Source organism: Xyrauchen texanus, chromosome 20, assembly GCF_025860055.1.
Source record: "Xyrauchen texanus isolate HMW12.3.18 chromosome 20, RBS_HiC_50CHRs, whole genome shotgun sequence".
NCBI classification, from domain to species: Eukaryota; Metazoa; Chordata; class Actinopteri; order Cypriniformes; family Catostomidae; genus Xyrauchen; species Xyrauchen texanus.
The window spans coordinates 41,297,577-41,317,323 of NC_068295.1; the positions used below are offsets into that span (position 1 = coordinate 41,297,577).

The 19,747-nt window shown below is 38.8% G+C and overlaps 1 protein-coding gene across 2 annotated transcripts in view; it reads left to right on the plus strand.

Annotated features, from left to right (window-relative positions):
* Positions 1 to 19,747, plus strand: part of LOC127660463 (collagen alpha-1(XXI) chain-like) — a 155,569-nt gene that overhangs the window by 130,808 nt on the left and 5,014 nt on the right. For both annotated transcript variants that reach the window (XM_052150713.1, XM_052150714.1), the window contains exons 20-28: positions 493 to 546; positions 2,298 to 2,351; positions 2,493 to 2,564; positions 4,972 to 5,007; positions 7,267 to 7,311; positions 10,744 to 10,776; positions 10,857 to 11,003; positions 13,435 to 13,489; positions 18,413 to 18,613. In XM_052150713.1, coding sequence (XP_052006673.1) covers positions 493 to 546; positions 2,298 to 2,351; positions 2,493 to 2,564; positions 4,972 to 5,007; positions 7,267 to 7,311; positions 10,744 to 10,776; positions 10,857 to 11,003; positions 13,435 to 13,489; positions 18,413 to 18,613 — 697 coding nt within the window. The remainder of the gene's footprint in view (positions 1 to 492; positions 547 to 2,297; positions 2,352 to 2,492; positions 2,565 to 4,971; positions 5,008 to 7,266; positions 7,312 to 10,743; positions 10,777 to 10,856; positions 11,004 to 13,434; positions 13,490 to 18,412; positions 18,614 to 19,747) is intronic.

Consider the following 19,747-nt stretch of genomic DNA (forward strand, 5'->3'; position numbering starts at 1 on the left):
ACATAATTTAACATAATTCCTGCTGTTGCAGGAGGGGAGGGGTAGAAAAATAAGAGGGACTGCTGACATGCTGAAAGTAGTTTCAGAGGTAGAGCGTTGTGACAAGGCGGATGGCGGGGCCGGGTCGTTATGCTACACACCCGGCCCCAATCAGTCTAATCAAGCCTTAGAGAGGGATAAAGGCCCACTGGAGACTGCAGTGGGACCGAGAGAGAGACATTTACTGGCAGCTGTCTGGCACCTTTGTGTGTTTGTCTTTTTGTGTAGTTTAGTTCTTCATTAAACTATTATTTCGTCAAGCCGGTTCTCACCTCCTCCTTTCCTTTGATCCCTTTACAAGCGTGTTGCAAAATTACATTTTGATTATGACGACAAACATTTTTTCTCATGGAATAATGTGAACTGATGAATCATAAACAATAAGAACAGGGAATTGGATTAAGAAAATAAATAAGGTAAATCATCTCAGTGATTGTGTTTGTCTTTCTACAGGGCAAGATTGGTTTGCCTGGATTTCCTGGATCAAGTGGACAGCCAGGCTCAAAGGTTACAATGCATGTTTTTGCCTTCTAAATGCAAGATGTCATTCATAATCTTAAACTCCCATTGAGATCTTAAACAAGAGCTATGAATTACTGAGTTAGAGTCTCTTTTAGATTAGTATTGCTATTCCAAGTCAAGAACAAGGCAGAATGCTGTTTTGTCAATTGTTACAGGCAAGGGCGTAGATTTGGCTTGAACATTGGAGGGTTGCGGTGTGACGCATTTACCCATGTTTCCATTGATCATGGTAGAAATAATGTGGGGGTTGTACTTGCTTGTAGAGCAAGACCATCGAACATGACCAAAGAACACGGTCCCATTTGAAGTTCCAGTAGTGTCTGGCAAACTGAAGATGCTTGAGTTTGTTTTTGGATGAGAGTAGAGGCTTTTTTTTCTTGAAACCCTTCCAAAGAACTTGTGGTGATGTAGGTGACATCTGATTGTAGTTTTGGAGACTTTCTGACCCCAAGACACAACACATTTTTTAAATTCTCCAGCTGTGATCCTTGGAGAATTTTTAGCCACTTGAACCATCCTCCTTACCATGCGTGGAGACAATATAGACACACGTCCTCTTCCAGGCCGATTCTTAACATCTCCAGTTGATTGGAACTTCTTAGTTATTGCCCTGATGGTGGAAATGGGCACTTTCAATTCTTACAGCCACTTACCATTTTGTGAAGCTCAACAACCTTTTGTCGCACATCAGAACTATATTCTTTGGTCTTTACCATTGTGATGAATGACTAAGGGAATTTGGCATGTGGGATAACTCATTTATATACCTCTGTGAAACATGAAGTCATGGCTGAACAATTTCATGTACCTTGTCACCCAGGTGTACTTAAAAATGTAAAATATGAATGGGAATATACTTCAGATATATTTTACTCATAAGAATGTCTAAGGGTGTCAATAATTGTGGCAAATGTGTTTTGGGGAAAAAATATTTTACCCCCTTTCTATAAGTTGACTTTTTAAAAATATTTTGATTAAAAATCTAAAGAACATAAAATAAAGACATATTTCATAGCCTTCTTTGCTCATATTTACAAAGGGTGCCAATATTTTTGGCCACAACAGTATGCCCCTGGTTACTGGTATAATGTAATTTTTTTTCTCAATCACTTTTCATTATCTATATAATCATGCATGTGTATTGGTGCATGTCATGTGTAGTGGTGCAGAAGAAATGTGATGGCCTGTAAATGGTTACAATGCTTTAATCTTGTTCTGCTTTAAATCATGTGTCAGACAACAGTGTATCTCCAGATGTTTCAGTCTCTATCGTGGTTACCTTCAAACTTAAGAATGCTAGCCAACAACGTTGTTCTATATGACTTATGAGACAACATGGACATATTTCATAAAAAATGACAGTAGAGTGTAGAAATATTGGCTGAAGAATAGTCTGAAAATGTTATGTTGTTGATGTTCCCTGCTGAAAAAAGCTTAAAACATCCTAATGTCTTAACTAGTTTAAGCTGGTCTAGCAGTTCTCCCATCCAGACCAGCCGAGAAGTGGCATAAACCCCTCTAAAACCCATTCAATTAACCAAGACCAACAAACCACTCTAATCTGTTTGTTTTGTCTGTAAATTATTTGGATCATAGACAACAGGAAATGTATCTCTGAATTACCCCTAACACCAGTGACTTCACAGCTTCCAGTCTTAAATTAAACTGAATTAAATATGCACTTAATACAAGAACTTCCTCATTAACTTTGACACATGAACTCTTTCCATCATTAGGGCACTAAAGGGGAAAGTGGAGAGCCGGGTCAAACAGGTGTTCCAGGGCAAGAGGTAAAATATTCTATTCCGATTAAACATCATTGGTTTGTTGAAGGGAAAGGAAATGTACCGCTTCCAGAAGAGCAAAATATACTGTAGTGCTGTCTTCATACACATCTGTCTATCTTTATATGGGGTGCTGTTTTAATGAAGGGTAAACCTGGAGAACCTGGGGCAGATGGCCAGCCAGGACATCCAGGAATGCCAGGATTACAGGGACAGAAGGTACAGAAATAAGAGACTCCACATCACATTATATATGGGGTTTGGATCTATCATACCTTTATTAAGCTTTCTGAAAACCAAAGAATTTTGTTACTTTACTCAAATTACATTTTTATCCTCTGATTTAATAAGAAATAAAAGCACTGACATTGCATTTGTGGTCAAACTTGGAGGCAGAAGCCCACTTTATTATGAGTGGATTTTCCAAGTGTAGCTCTATTCATTTAAGTGAGTTAATGATCATTTATTCCCTGGCCAACAAGAAAAGCATTCATGAAAATGTGTGTGGTTGGGCATGTTCATGTATTATTGACAGCAGTTTTTGAAGTTTAGAGTTAAATCTTAATGACTTGCTTTGCTCTCCATGATAGAAAATCTGTCGTTCAAAATGTTTATTTGAGTTTTTTAAAGGTAATGAAAATTAATGTTATTCATTGAGTATTAAGACAGTGCTGTAATGCAAATGCAATCTCACAGACTGTTAAGTGGTAGCATAATTTTAAGACCTGACATGTTATACTTTTCATGAAAACACATTTCATCAGTTTTGATTTAATTGATTCATGATGGAAATTGTATTTAATTTTGTGCACATGTGACAGAAATAGTATACCAAAACTTTTGATACCATCTGGTTTTCCGCATGAATGAGATCTGTTCCAATTCATAGGTTTAATTATCTTAAAGGAATAGTTCACCCAAAAATTCTCTCATCGTTTACTCACGCTCATGCCATCCCAGATGTGTATGACTTTCTTTCTGACTTTTTCTTTCACAAATAAAGATTTTAAGAAGAATATCTCAATTCTGTATGTCCATTTTCTGCCATAGACCGATATGGCAGATGTAGTTTGGGTAGTATGGGTAGTATGCAATTTTAGCCATAAAATCTATGCACGGTCGCCTCCGCATTTAGCCTCAGGGGCCACCGCAACTTCCGGTGCAGTACCAGACTCAATCTTTGCCTACTGTTTCAATGAGTGCTGTCAACAGGACTTTTTAAGCTCACTGTTTGCAAGATCTTCCACTGATTACTGTGAACGATGTCAAATGCATTGTGAGGCTGGCATCTGTATTTAAATGTTCTGAAACTCATGACTGAAACGGTTGTTTTAATATAATATAGTAAAATGTTATTGTGGCAGGGCAGAGGGCGGGCCGGGTTGTGATTATACACACCCGGTCCCTTATCAGGCTAATTAAGCCTCTGCGAGGGATAAAGACTGATTGCGGGCGGTGGTGCGACGAGAGAGATATAGTTTACAGACATGTACGTCATGTGTGTGTTGTTGTCTTTTTTTAAGTTTATTATTAAAATATTACTTATATTGACAAGCTGGTTCTCGCCTCCTCCTTTCTATTGAACGACGTTACAGTTATGTTTACTATAGTTAATAATTATATACAGTTTATATATATTATAATACAGTATAGTATAATTAGTTGTGATCGACAGTTAATCGAAATATGAAAGAGTTTGCTATTACCACAGCTTGCTATAGGAGAACACTAACCGGAAGTTTGCGTAGCCACTGAGACTTTAGCGGAAATACGCCATGCATAGAGTCCATTGATTGCAGACATTGATTGGATAGATTAGATAAGTGAACTCAATTACTTCATGGTAATATGGGATGAAAACCAGTGTTTCTGAGGCTGCTTGTGTGAAAAGTTATCAGTAGTACCACAGGTAAAGGTAAATACATTTAAATCGATGCAAAGATGGTGCTTGCTTTCCATCATGGAACTTTGGAACATTTGGTAACAACATGCCAACTTCCCTTTTGATCATTTTGTAGATAAAGACAGTTGGTTACTTTCATTTGTACAGACTGTAGACTGATGGGGATTCAGGTTCTTAGAAATTAATTCTAACTGTTTCCACTCTTACAAGCTTCAATAACTGCTGGCTCCAGTTCCCCTGACATGCATTTTTCATCAATGACCTTGAGTGTTTAAACCTTTTCATTAAAGGTGAGTTGTAGAATTTCTGTGCTACTTGCAGCACCAAACATGCTTAATCATGCTTTAAACACTCAATTTATGTTTATTTATGTTTGGTGCCGCTAGTGTTGAAGAAATGACACACTTCACCTTTAAATACTTTAAAGGACTTAAAGACTTGATTTATTCTTTTAACTTGTGTTTTCGCAGATATTCATGCTGACATTTCCCCAGGATTTCCCCTCAAATACTTTTTAAAACACTCTGGCTGTGTAGACAGTCACTACAGCAAATGCAAATTGCAATGCAATAGAAGTTATCCACACTGTGCTGTTTAATGTCAATTACCATGTATATTTTTTAAACATAATTTAAGAAGCATATTTGCTATAGCTTTATGCTTTAATTTATTTATGCCTTTTTTATATCATTGTATATACCATATTGTGAAATATTCTTTCAGGGACAAAGAGGAGATGTGGGTGAAAGAGGAGTAGAGGTATGTACACTTTTTATTTATGAACCCTAAAAACTGTTTCCGACTTCCCTATTCCAGAAACAATGTGGATCACAAATATAAACTTTAAATGAAAACGTAAAACGATATCATTATTCGCCAATCCTCATGTTGTACTTAACTAGTATGCAGTAAAAGTCATGCAGGTCTTTTCGGTACTATGACAGCTGGTTTTAAGGCCTTTAAATAATAATATGATCAATAATATATAATAATAGTACAATTGAATTGCAAATTCAGTCAATAATATTAATATTGCATATTTGTATCACATAGAAATGCACTACTGACACTAAATCATTCATTTTGAGCTGGGATGCAGGAATACATTTATATTTACATGTATTAATTTAACAGACGCTTTTATCTAAAGTGACTTCCAAATGAGCAATACAACTAAAGCATTTCATCCTAAGGTGGCAGTAATAAGAAAAGTGCTGTATTACAAAATTACTAATTTCTTTGAGGTGCACAAGAGAGAGGAAGTTGAGAGACAGTGATAAAAGAATGAATTTAGATTGAATTTCAATTTAGAAGACAGTTATAACATTAGTAGGATTAGGTCAAGTGCTTGCGAAAGAAATGCATCTTCTTAGGTGTTTCTTCAAAAGACCTGAAAAATAAAAAACTCTAAAAAATCTAATTTTTCCTGCATTTTCCGGTATTTCTACGAACTTTGGGGCCGATAAGGGGCGGACTGGCCAGCGGTAGAACCGAGCGAGCCAGTGGGTCTTCCGTGAAACGTTCCGAATGGGCCACGATAAGCAAAAATGAGCCGGCACGTTACGCAGCGCGGAGCACAAAATGGTGCCGCGATATGCACAAAAGGACAGCGAATTCTGTATCAACTTTGTTTTGTTTCTGTAAGCGAGCATCAATGCATTGAACGTGACGCGAGCAACCATTGGCAACCAGTGCAGATCGATAAAGAGAGCCATGACTTGGCTTGAATCATGCCACCGTTATGGATCAGCTGCATAGGTTTGACTGTAGATGCAGGACGTCCTGCCAGAAAAGCATTGCAGTAGTCCAGTCTAGATATAACAAGAACCTAATGTCATTTAACAAGAGCCTTGACAAACTTACTGATATAAACAACAAACAAATCTGTAAAAGGTTTTTTTTGTGCTATCTTGGACTTACACTGACACCTACTGCCTTGGATGCAGCATCCTTTAAAATCAACAGTTTTCAGTTTCAGATGACATTGTAGAAATGTAATATTCACAGTCAGACATGATTATTTTAATCAATGAGTGAACGTGTCAAATAATAGGACGTTACTGAGATTAAGAGAGTAGTATTCAGCTGGTCATGTGATTCTAACATAACCTTAAGCTTTTATAAGATTACTGATATGACTGCAGTCTTCATTTTAATGTGAGTGCTCATGATTTCCAACATACATTGCAAAATTCATGTCTTTAGGAGTTAAACTTTTTTAATGAGAAAAAATTACTTCATTTATGACATTAGGAACTGACTTCTTAACTGATATTGGTCTTTCATCAGGCTCTTAATTATGGAATAAACTTTTCGATCCGCTTTTAGGGAAGCATTAAGTATTTAGCATTTGGTGTCCCATACACAGCAGTAAATGGCAGTGCTTGATCGTTTTACTGATCAGCCCATTATTCATTGCGAAGAGGAAGATTCTTGGTAAAAGATTTAAATGTTTGTGTGTTCCTCACACAAAGCTACCGTAATGCTTTAAGAGACATGGAATACTTTGTATGAGTCTAATAGAATATTTGATGGTACTTTTTGTTGTTTTTGTCCATTTTGGAGCTTGGTAGATATGGTCACTGTGAACTTTTGTATGGAAAAAAGCTCCTTGAGTGTGTCACTGAAAAAACAACAGCATATAGGTTAAGATCAAAATGAGGGGGTTTGTAAATAATGACAGAATTTTCATTTCTATCGCTTGCTCTGATCTGTAAAAAATGTGCGAGTACGAGAGTTTAAAAAGGAAATCACTCAACCAAAACAAGGAGCTATCTGTAATTGTGCATACAAGTTAGTTGTGCCAACAGCTTCGAAGTACAAGTTTCTATGACAAGTACAGACCTCACATAGCAAATTTAGAGCATACAGCATGTTAGTGGATCCTACATCTGTAAGCGATTTCAACATGTTTGTATTTTAGCAATATGAACCTGAAGTGTTCTAACAGCAAAGTACTGTAGGTCTGCATTTGTGTACATATATGTTTTTTAAATGCATATTTGTGCAATTTTATAGGGGATGAAAGGTGAAAACGGAGATCCTGGTAGACCTGGTGATCATGTAAGTTGGCTTTGTGCAATCTAGCATAAAATCTGTCTTATGTTTTCTAAAACTACAGTACATCAGGAATAGCAGAATTGGATCAATAATACAATTAAACTTGCTCAATGAGTTGTATCTAATGTCTCTAATATTATGGTAGCTACCACAGGGAGGTGTGGTTTTCCCCTGTAGTAGCAGAGTACATTCTTGTCAATATATAAGGCAGGGCAAGTTTTATTATGTGGAAAAATTCATCCACAATGGTAATTCAAAGTGTTTTACATAAGTATAATAAAGGAAATAAGAAATTAACAAACATTATAAAATAATAGTATTAAATAATATCATAAAATTATTGAGAAGTTAATGAGGAATAACACGTTTTTAAAGCACTTTAATTTGGGCTTTACTGTAATAAACAAGCAATTTAAATAGTTTTCCTAAAAATGTATGTCCTCATATGTGGACAGCGGGACTTTAAATAATACCAGGTTATAGAAAGTCAGATTGTTTTCATCAAATTGTGCATTATGTTTCCAGGAGTGTTGATTATTCATGTGTTTGAGACTTTACAGACATTACATCAGAAATGAGCATAATTCACTCTGATTCAAAATAACAGCAGCATCATCCAATCACTGCCAACTATCTTCAAATAAAATGATCCATTATAAATGGTGAATCTATGTACTGATGATCATTGTCCCATGTCTGCCAAACATGTTGAGTGATCCAAACATCATCTGCAGCCTGAAACTGAACTTTTGGTGAATGCACTTCTCTGCATTGAGAGGTATATGATGCTCCCTTGCCCCCTATTTAGTGAGTGACTTAACCTCCAGTGTGCTGTCTGTCTTCACTGCTCTCAGAACAGTTTGAAATGCACCTTATTTTCATCCTAACTCCATATAAAGATTCTGAAAGCAACAAATTTCAGCTTTTGGATAAATACATTTATTCTCAATGTGAAAATGAACTGTAAATATAGGAATGCATTTACTAATGTTATGAATAGAATCGTATTGTACAGTAAAAACTAAATAAAATGTACAAATTAATATCAAAATAAATCAAAATGACCCACAGATGTGTTCATGTTGAAAGTTATTCAAAATAAAACTAACAAAATAAATTTCCAAATATGTGGACATCATCGTTTATCAGAGCGTTGACGTGCCCTAAAATGTATGAATTTCTTTAAAAACTAGAAATTATACTCTTTACACCCAAACATGTTTCAATGAAATAACTTGGATGTTTCTCACCAGAGGCACTTTTGTTGCAAACAAGAAAAAAGAAAATCAACACCATGCTGTTGTGTCACATGACTCGATGTGCCAAAATGTATCATATTTCAGGTGTTAGAGTAATTCACCAAAGATGATCAGTATCCTTAAATTCAGTCTGACGAAGTCTTTCGGGAATACGTCATACACTGCTGCATGATTAACGGATTATTCTATTAATAATATGAATCTGTATTTTGCTATTTATTTTTATAAAAAATACGTTTGTCCTTATAACAATGGGATTATTTAGCAGTTTTTTGTAGTCTATCTTTGTAATAAACTTGCATGGTGAAACTGCACCTGTCACATAAAGACAAATCAATATAACGTTGAACTCGTAAAAATGGACACTTCAAGATTGTCATCACATGGAGCTCTGAAAATCCTTTATGCATTCTAGCCCTCATGCACTGTTTGGTCATTTTTTACCTAAAAAGATTTTACAATTTTTGTTTCTTCAATAAAACTGAAGTTTCCTTTATCTGACGGGTACGATACTTTTCTTGGTGAGTTGTTTCGAAGTGGTAGAAAAAAAAAAGTTACTTTCCTGTACTTGTACTGTTCACGGTCAAAAGTGATCACCATAGGAAATTAATGGGAAACTAAAAATCACAGATTTTAATAAATAAAATAAAATAAAAACTTACACAGTCTCAAAGAAGGGGTGAGACTACCAAACATCAAGAGTGTAAAACACAAACATACACACACAAACTGAACTGGTCAGACTAGAAAACAGAAAAAAAAATAAAATGTTTTTAATTTGTCAAAAAACTACCACCCCTGGAGTCGCGAGTTCGAAATCAGGACGTGCTGATTGACTCCAGCCAGGTCTCCTTAGCAACCAAGTTGGCCCAATTGCTAGGGAGGGTAGAGTCACATGGGGTAACCTCCTCATTGTCGCTATAATGGGGTTCGCTCTCGCTGGGGCATGTGTCGAGTTGTGCGTGGATGCCACGGAGAATAGCGTGAAGCTTCCACACGCGCTATGTCTCCACGGTAACATGCTAAACAAACCACGTGATAAAATGCGCAGATTGACGGTCTCACGCGCGGAGTCCCTACACCACCACGAGGGCCAAATTGACAATAAAAAAGGGGAGAAAAGAAAAAAAAATACATTCGTAAAAAACCAAAACAATAAATCAGTCACAAAGCAGAACCTACACACACCAAAATTAATTGGTGAGATCATAAAACGTACAATGCTGAATACACACACACACACACACACACACACACACACACACACACACACACACACACACATACACACACACACACACACACAAATCAAACAAAATGCTAAACTTTGACATAAGTAGTCTTTGATAATGTTTAAATATATATCTAACTGCAGAACTTGTGACAAAATCTAGAAATCATCTTCTAATCAGGGATGAATAAGTAGCTCTCTGCAGCCATCACTAGATTCCGTGAGTCCGTGAGAATGAAACTGTGCTGTTTACAAGTATAAACACTAGTTTATACTTGTAAACAGCACAGTTTCATTCTTGAGACTTTAAGCTTTCAAACGGTAAATCATTTATGAGGACTGGTTCAGTATTTGAGAAAATATAAATAAGAAAATAAAAAAAGTACATTTTCAAGCTCAAGGTCATATAGGTCAATAAATGTGTAAATAAATTACAATTCCGGTCACTTTTGACCGGGAACAACTGGAACGTGATTTAATGATGAAAAGCGCTTAAGGGCGAGATAAACTTGTGCAGGTAAGTTTTCCACTGAAGGAATGAACAGAGGAAGAACTATGGTTTATTAAGTAGGACAATATTTAATGTTATTATTATTCATTTATGATTTATCTTCCAATACATTTTTATTGTATTGATTTACCTTTTGATTTGACTTTGGGAATTTATCAACATTCTCCACACCTCATATGACATGCTCTGATGCCCCCCAGTTTGAAAACCGTGGTTAGAGCATCGACAACATTTGAGAGATTTTTATTTGATTAAGTACTCACATATCTCTGGTATTTCCCCTGCATTTCTAAACAGTATTGTCAGAAAATATTTAACAAAATTATATCATACAATCGTTTTAAACTTTAAGGATTGAAGACACGCTCAATTCTTATAGAGCTGTTTAATAAAAGTGTTTCTAAACAAGTGACTGTTACTGTCTTCATAAACAGGGTTCAACAGGGACAGCTGGGCATAAAGGCGAGGTGAGCACATCTCTGATCTGGATGTACAGTCACCATTAGCAGTATGTGAGTGTGTTGAGTTGTGTTTGTGTGCATCTCAGAAAGGAACATCAGGAGATCCTGGTCAGAGGGGTCACATCGGCCACCAGGGACATCCTGGACAGCCAGGCCTGATGGGCCCCTCGGGGCCAAGGGGACAGAGTGGAGACATCGGCCCTGCAGGACCGCCTGGACCTGATGGACGACCTGTATGTGTTTTGTTTTCAAATTTTTGTATTGTTACGCACCATGTTGTTCGCTTTCTTCATTAAAAAAACTGAGCGATATATTGAGTGCTAGAATATTTGCTGGTGATATAAACATTAAGCAATATTGTGAATATTGCAATGATTTTAGGGCAATTTTAGGGCAATTCAGTTTCCTTAAGACCGTGTCATTCTTCTCGTTTTGTGATCCTTTCTTGTCTCATGACCTGCTGTAGGAGAGTGTTAAGACGAGATGTTTTAATAGCATCTCTGATTTAAACTTCAGTAGCAAAAATGCTGTTAAAGTTGGTAAGCTCAATTCATTTCCGTGAATTTGTTCAATGATTAATTTGTGACTATTTTGCGAGAATAACCTCTGACGGAAGGTCTATTCACACCAAGTCTGTAAAAAAAATTAAACAAAAAATGTTTTTACTCCTGTACAGTAGGTGGCGATGTTGCTGTTCTACAAACATTTATACCAGTCTCATGCCCACACCTTCAGCTGTTAGAGATGAATATACTGAAAACTGTTAATGCCTTTATTTACCTAATTTGGCATAACTGTTTCATTTTGTTCTTTCCATGCTGTTGATGCATTTTGAGGAGTATATAATCTGCGTGTTTATGTGAGTGATCTGAGTAAAGAAAACTGTTGCCTATATATTTGCATATGTATTGTGATACAAGTATATTGCAAACAAACTCTTGAACCCAAATTCTCTTTTTATAATGCCTGCATTAAAACCTGGACGACATAACATGGTACAGTGATATTAAAACTAGGGCTGTCGATTTAACGCATTAATTCAGTGCGATTCATTTTACAAAAAATAACGCAATTAATCGTATACCCACGGACTATAATAAGGAGGATTCCTGAGAAATGCAAGCTTGTAATACCACCTGTTTACTGCAGAGGGCAGTAAGTGAAACATCAGCTGCATGAGCAACACGCAGTTTATATATTGAAGAAAACATTTCAGCAGCAGAACAACACATACATACGTTACGTTACAACACAAACAAACACTCAAAGGAGCGCAAATGCGAACTAAGGGATCTCAAGATGTGTTTAAAGATTGAGTATTAAACTATATTTAACTTGAAACAGTGACCTAAACATTTTATGTTTATGACGCAACACACCCGAGACGTCTGATGCAGGTGTACATTAACGGGTCCTTAAACAAGAACGCAAAATAAATCTCCAACTGATTGACAAATTGACTTGTGAAATGGATTGCTGTGAACTGTGTGTCAATGATTGACTTATGATCAATAATATGGTAGTAAACAATACATTGTATTCTAAAGCCGCTTTTTGTATTGTCTTATCAATGATTAACTCTTCTGCTACAGGAATGTAAAGCATTTTAATTAACTGAATATTTTTATATATATAATTTTTACATATTTAAAGATAACTATGTATAATTATATATTGATATAAAAATGTATAATCATTATATATTTAGTTATTGTTATATGAGAGGCTTTCTCAGCAAATATTTGTATATGAGGTTTAATGCGATTAATCGCGATTAATTAATCGGGACACCATGTAATTAATTTGATTAAAAAAACAATTATCGATTGACAGCCCTAATTAAAACATATGGAATAATGTACATTAACACTAACAGTAGGATTAAGAATAAAATAGAATACAAAAACACTGGCTCAATGCCTTTTCCTTATTTAAATTATTGCAGTACTTTGTTTTATTGTCCTTGCAACACAAATAGCAGTGTTGTTCCATATTTTGTTTGTTTGCAGTAAAACATTGCATGTAACAAATGTTTTTATGGGATAAATTATTACAAACATAGTGCAAACCAATTGTCGAACCTCGCTGCTATGTTTAATGCCATGAGAATATAACAGGCACAGTGATATACCAATTCAATTATGTACATTATGTACATATCTAATTTTCGGGGGTGTGTATCAGCTGCACATCCAATACCATTGTTTGCCAGTTGATTATAGCCACTGACACTCTAGATTGAGCTTTTAAAAAAAGGTCTTATCTCATTGGTCTGTTGGTTTTCATCTCAGTTTGAACCACTCCCTGTAACAATTTACTTTTGGATGGTGCTATTCATCCATGAATAGCAAAATCAAAATCCATTGTTACCATTAAAAAGCTCATAAAAGCTAGAAAAAAAATGGACTTGATGTGAACAGGCCTTTTAGCTGAGAGAATATCTAGGCAAAATGGACATTATAACTGAAATATACTAAAATGAAACAGAATTTATTCAAATTTTATCATGCCTAAAATGTGCTTCCTCTGGGAACAGAAAAACAATTCACTATAGCAATCACGTCATATCTAGAAAACCATGAAAAATGTGTTTTCATTCATATCAATGGAGGATATAACATTGCATAAAATAAATTTTTAATATAAACTCTTGTGCTTTTGCAGGGGAGAGAGCTAACTGAGCAACATATTCGACAGATCTGCAGAGATGTCCTTCGATGTAAGTACCCAAAATTAGTCCACTAGAGTATTTGGGTAGATGACGCATGGCATGAACATTTTATATAAAGTATATATATATTTTAGTTTATATAGTATATGTTAAAGTATTTACTTTAGGTGCTGTGACAGTTCACAATTTCTTTCAGGTTTTTCACCATTTTCAATCACCTTTTTGTCTTCACTAGTTCATTTTAAATAGCCCTGAATGACAAATTAGTAAAATGCTGTTTTTAGATTGTAAAAACATTTGCAACACCAATGTTGTGGGTTTGATTTCCAGGGAACATACAAAATGTAAATAGAATGTACTAAGCTTTATTTATTTTTTATATGAAGGTCCCATTAAAGCTGAAGTATTTAACTCAGTCTGTGTTACAATATTTTCTTCTATCCCAGCTTTATATGCAGAGACAAATGAGTAAGCCATTACGAGGTTCATTTTCTCGAAAACTGTAAACACCCTGTCTCTGTGGCTCTATGAAAATCCTCTGTTTGTTTTGAGCAACCCACTTAGACCTGCCGCAACAACATTACTCAACAAATGGCGTGATTTGGAAACAATAGCCTGTTTTCCACCATCGGGCCAAACGGTTCTAAGCACAGTACGGAACAGTTAAAGTAGCATTTCCACTTAAGCATGGCTTGGCACGACACGATTATAAACCGTTCTCGGCTAACCATTCTTATCTGTGCTGGTTAAATGGCTTTTGTAAGTGGTGACTCAATTTGCAAATGCTTAGGTAACTTATAGTGCTTTAAGTTGTTTCTAGCTTGCCAAGTTTGCTAATATTTGGCTGAAGTTAATAAAAATATTGTAAGTTTAGTGAATTGTCATGATTTTATGAGGATTTTATGAGGATAGTATTGTAGCATACGTTTTTTTTTACATGCCTTTTTTGCCAGGGAAGCAGATTACGAGCTCATTACATATATAATATGAATATATACTCTTTTCATATAATTCATGAGCCCTCGTGATAATAAACCATGCGCCTTTCCTTTTTGTGACAAGGGCTGTCTTTTCTGTGTATTAGCAGAGTAAAACCAGGGGAAAAAGCAGTCCTAAAAACATCTAGGTTACTGTTGTAACCTCCGTTCCCTGATGGAGGGAACGAGACGTTGTGTCAAAGAAGCGACACTAGGGGTCTCTCTTGAGAGCCTCGTGCATCTCTGAACTTGAGAAAAGGCCAATGAGAAATTGGCAGACAGAATTTGCATGTTCCGCCCCGGACAAAGCAGACAAAGAGCTGCTCAGAACATTTAAAGCTCTGCGTGCGGTCCACATAAGTATGCAAAGCACGCACCGGACATAGCAACGAAAAGGCTGTGTCTGCCTCCTCTCGGGGCAGCTTCGCTTGCAGGTTCACTACTAGGTCCCTGAAGGGGGTCGTAGGAACCTTGGGCACGTAGCCCGGGCACGGTATTAGGACGACATGGGTGTCTGCCGGATCGAACTCCAGGCAGGTGCCGCTGACAGAGAACACTTGCAGGTCCCCAACCCTCTTGATGGAGGCGAGTGCGATCAGGAGGGCCGTCTTCAAGGAGAGGGTCTCAAGCTCAACCATTAATTGCGTCGTGGTGGGCTGCGATTGCGGCTACATACACCTTCAAGGTGGAGGGGGACAGCCTTCCCTCCAGCCACTCTTGCAGGGATGAGAGCACTGACAGAACTGCGCATCTCTGCAGGTGTTCAGACTGGGAAGAAAACCAATTCGCGAACAAGTGCCACTTCAGGGCGTAAAGTTGCCTGGTAGAAGGAGTTCTGGCTTGGTTGATCATGTCTACGACTGCAGGTGGTAGGCCACTTAGATCTTCCGCATCCCATCCTGGGGCCAGACGTGGAGGTTCAAGAGGTCTGGCCGCGGATGCCAGTGCCCTGTCCCTGAGAAAGAAGGTCCTTCCTCAGGGGAATTTGCCAGGGAGGGGCTGTCACAAGGAGCACGAGATCCGAGAACCAAGTCCGAGTTGGCCAGTAGGGGGTCACATGAATGACTTGTTCCTCGTCCTCCCTGACCTTGCACAGCACCCGTGCAAGTAGGCTCACTGGGGGAAATGCGTACTTGCGCAGCCCTCTGGGCCAGCTGTGTGCCAGAGCGTCTGTCCTGAGGGGAGACTCCATTAGGCAGTACCAGAGCGGGCAATGGGAGGTCTATTGGGAAGCAAACCTGTGCTTTGCCAAACCGTTCCCAAACCAGCTGGACTGTCTGGGGGTGGAGCCTCCAATCTCCGCTTAGCATACTTTGTCCGCTGCCATGTTGATGTTGCCTGTGATGTGAGTGACGCGCAGCAATCGCTGTTCAAAGAGTCGCTGCTGGCTCCAAAGGAGGAGATGGCAGGAGAGTTGTGACATATGATGGGAGCGCACGCCGCCGTGGCGATATATGTATAGTACCGTCGCGGTGCTGTCTGAAAGGATCAAGATGTGCTTGCCCCGAATTTGCGGGAGGAACCACCGTAGGGCAAGAAATACAGCCAGCAACTCTAGGAAGTTGATGTGCCAACGCAGCACCCTGTTTAGAGGTGTCTGTGATGACCAGAACGGGTCGGGACACCTGCTGTAAGGGAACTCCTGTCCGCAGAATACAGAGTTCTGTCCAGGAGATGAAAGTCTGGCGGCAGGCGGGGGTGATGAGCACACGGTGCGTGCCGTGGCACCATGACCATCTCGGGACTGGAGTCTGGAGCCAGTGCTGAAGCGGTCTCATATGCATTAACCCCAGCTGCGTGACCACCACAGAGGATGCCATATGCCCCAGGAGCCTCTGGAAATGTTTGAATAAGGCAAGGCATTTCAGCACTGACTGTGCGTGCTCGTTGGTGAGGTGCGCTATCATTGTGACTGAGTCTAACTCCATGCAGAGAAAAGAGATGCTCTGAACTGGGGGGAGCTTGCTCTTTTCCCAGTTGACCTGAAGACCTAGGCGGCTGAGGAGGCTGAGCACCTGGTCCCTGTGGGCGTATAGTAACTCTCAGTAGTGGGCCAGGAAGAGCCAGTCATCGAGGTAGTTGAGTGTGCGGATTCCCACTTCCCTTAGTGGGGTAAGGGCTGCCTCTGCGACCTTCGTAAAGACACGAGGGGACATGGACATGCCGAAGGGGAAAACCTTCCATAGAAGAGGTCGTGTTGAGGCAAGATAGAGATGTGGAAGTACGCGTCCTTCAGGTCTACCGTTGCAAACCAATCTTGATGCCGGACACAAATTAGAATTTATCTTTGCGTGACCATTTTGGACAGGATTTTGTGCAAGGCACGGTTGAAAACTTGCAAGTCCAAGATCAGTCATAAGCTGCCGCCTTTTTTGGGTGCGATGAAGTAAGGGCTGTAGAAACCCTTCTTTATCTCGGCTGGAGGGACAGGCTCTATCGCGTCTTTGAGTAGAATGGTTGCAATCTCCGCACGCAGGGTATTGACGTCTTCACCTGGCAAACTGAATCGCGTAGCCGAGTCGGATGACCCTGACCAACTAGCAAGATGGGTTGGGAAGTGAAAGCCACACGTCCAAGCTCCATGTGAGGGGCACTAAGGGGATGATCGTTCTCGACGTACCTGGCGAGGCTTCGCAGTGGGGCGGGGCAGGTAGTGTAGCATCCCGAGGATCTAGTGCTGAAAGAAGACTCGAAGCACTTACCTCCCTCCGCACACCCGGCAGGGGGTGGGTTAGTGGCTGAGGAGGTCCCGTGGTCCTCTTCAGAACTGGCCAGCCGGGGGGCAGCCGTTGTGGGTCCGGAGGAGGGGGGGCCGAGTCCGTGGAGCCGGGACAGCTGATGTGTGGCACCGGGTTGCCGTGAGGACAGTATTTGTGGGCCAGGTGCCCCAGGGAGAGAAGAAATTGCTCTATTATTGAGACTGTAGGAACGGCAAAGAAAATACCTTTAACCGGGGGACGGAGTGGTCTTCTTACCAGCTCTGGAGCAAATGTCTCGTTCCCTGGATCGTCTGTCTCAGGAGCGCTTGGGAGCCTTCCGGGTCCTTGAGGACATTCAGGAGACGGGGGGCATGCACTTCCTGCATTGTACGCGGTCCAGGCAAGCATAGTGGACATCTGCGCATCAGGCTCAGACTAGACTAGCAGACCCGGAGGTGGCAGCCCAGTCGATCATCATCCAGCTTGTGGGGTCTGAGAGAGTAAACATACTGGCCGTGAGGCGAGCCGCTCTCACCTCGAGCCCGAACGGAAGCAAACGAGCGTGCTGGGGTGCGTGTGGATCGTGGGGATTTACCCGGCGAAACCGAGCCCGCTGTATGCCCCAAATCGCCTACATCGCCAGCCGCGTTGGCCCCAATCCCGTAGGAAGGAGGCGGCTGAAGTGGCTTTTTCTCATGAACAAAGAAAGCCGCGACTGCAACGTTCCCATGGCTATGTTCTCGCACTGAGAACATGAACCATTAATAAATAGCTGCCTGCGTGTGATTTTTTTTTTTTAAATCATCATAAATGAAATATTTTAATATACAAATATAAAATACACAAATATTGTCATGATGTATAGTATAAATACTTGTACACTGCAAAAACATAATTGGAATTTACAGTAAAATTCCTGCTGCTGTGGTTGAAATACGGTAATAAAATACGGTTACCATGTTTCAGGCTTTACAGGATGTAATTTTGATGCATATATATCTAACTTTTTTCACATTACAATTATAAGAATGAGTTTTGATATGATTTGTTTTTTGCATTACAGTAACAAGAATTGGGGGTAAAATGTGCTTAATTGTAATGAAAATAATGTGACGAATTTGCAGAAACTGTAAAGGTCTTATTAATTGTTTCCTTTAAGCAAAATATATATTTTGATTTTAGGTGAAATATGATCTGCACATGTTCTGGTCCTTGCCCATACATACAGTATATACACATAAAATGCATAATACATTATGCTGAGACAGAGGTCTGATTGTATATTTGGAATACAGCTGAAATTCCCACACTTCTACTGAGTAGTCAACACAATCATCACAGAAGCTGTGAGCACTGCCATACAAGGACGGGACCTCCAGGACCCTCAGGGCCACCAGGTCCGCAAGGCTCTCGTGGATTCCCAGGGTTATCTGGATCTAATGGGCTCCAGGGACAACAGGGTTTATCTGGACAGCCTGGTGTCCCTGGCATGAAAGGTAATGTTATTGCATGTTATCATAACTCAGTATTGTATACTGTGTCATATATATACATTTCACGATTATTATTTATTTCAGGATTTATTGGGTTTTATTAGGTTACGTGCTTTTAATGTTTTGATAAATAAAATAAATATGTCACATAATTTATTTGATATCTTAATCCATTCACCTAATACTGTAAGTACTGAGATTTTGTTAGTCAGTGAATAAATCCATTTAGCCAAATGACTGCTTGGTCTCATGATAAGGTTTTCGCCTCTAGTACAAGGAGTTCCAGACTATTCCTACCTAATATAATTTTTTTTTATTTTGATAAACGAAGATTGCATCTGTCCAGTATCCTATGTATATTATCAGCGGGGGACACTTCTGTTTTGCATTTTGCTTTGCAATTCGACTGGAAAGCAGGACGATTTGTGGAACAGAGGAGTGAGAAGAGCATGCGTCTAAATGCACGACAGAACATCACTTCCTGCTGTCAATCAACGTCACTGTTAAGCTGGTGCCACACTAGCAGACTTAAAACAACTCGTTTTGGCCAAAGGTGTCACACATGCAGTTTTGCTGAGATCTCGCTCTCTTGCCAATACCAAAGTGTGGAGTGGTAATACACCAACTCTCTCTCTCTGATTTCCTGTCATGTGGAGCTTGCCAAAATAACAACAGAAGTACATGTGTGAACATAAACAATTGTAAATATGAGTTACTATAACTATATTTTTGCAAACTGATATTTGCGTTTTATTCACTTTCACTGAAATCATGACTTCAATGGCTGAATATGACTTTCATAAACATTTATTTTTTGCACTATTTCTCACACACTGCAATGTTATGATATTGAAACACTTTTACTTTAAAAAAAATATTTGAAAAACTATACTTTTTACACTTTTATTACAGATACAATGGAATAATAGGGTTCAAAACAGTGTTGGTATGAATGCAAACTCTACAGGGAAAAAGACACTCTATTAGCATAAAATAAATATATATAAATAAATACAAATTTCCAATATTCTTTTGAAATGTCCATGTATTAAAATAAAATATTTGATGCCATGAGTATACCTTCATTTACTATTACTATTATTTTGAATGCCCATGGAAATGAAGCAACCTTTTCAC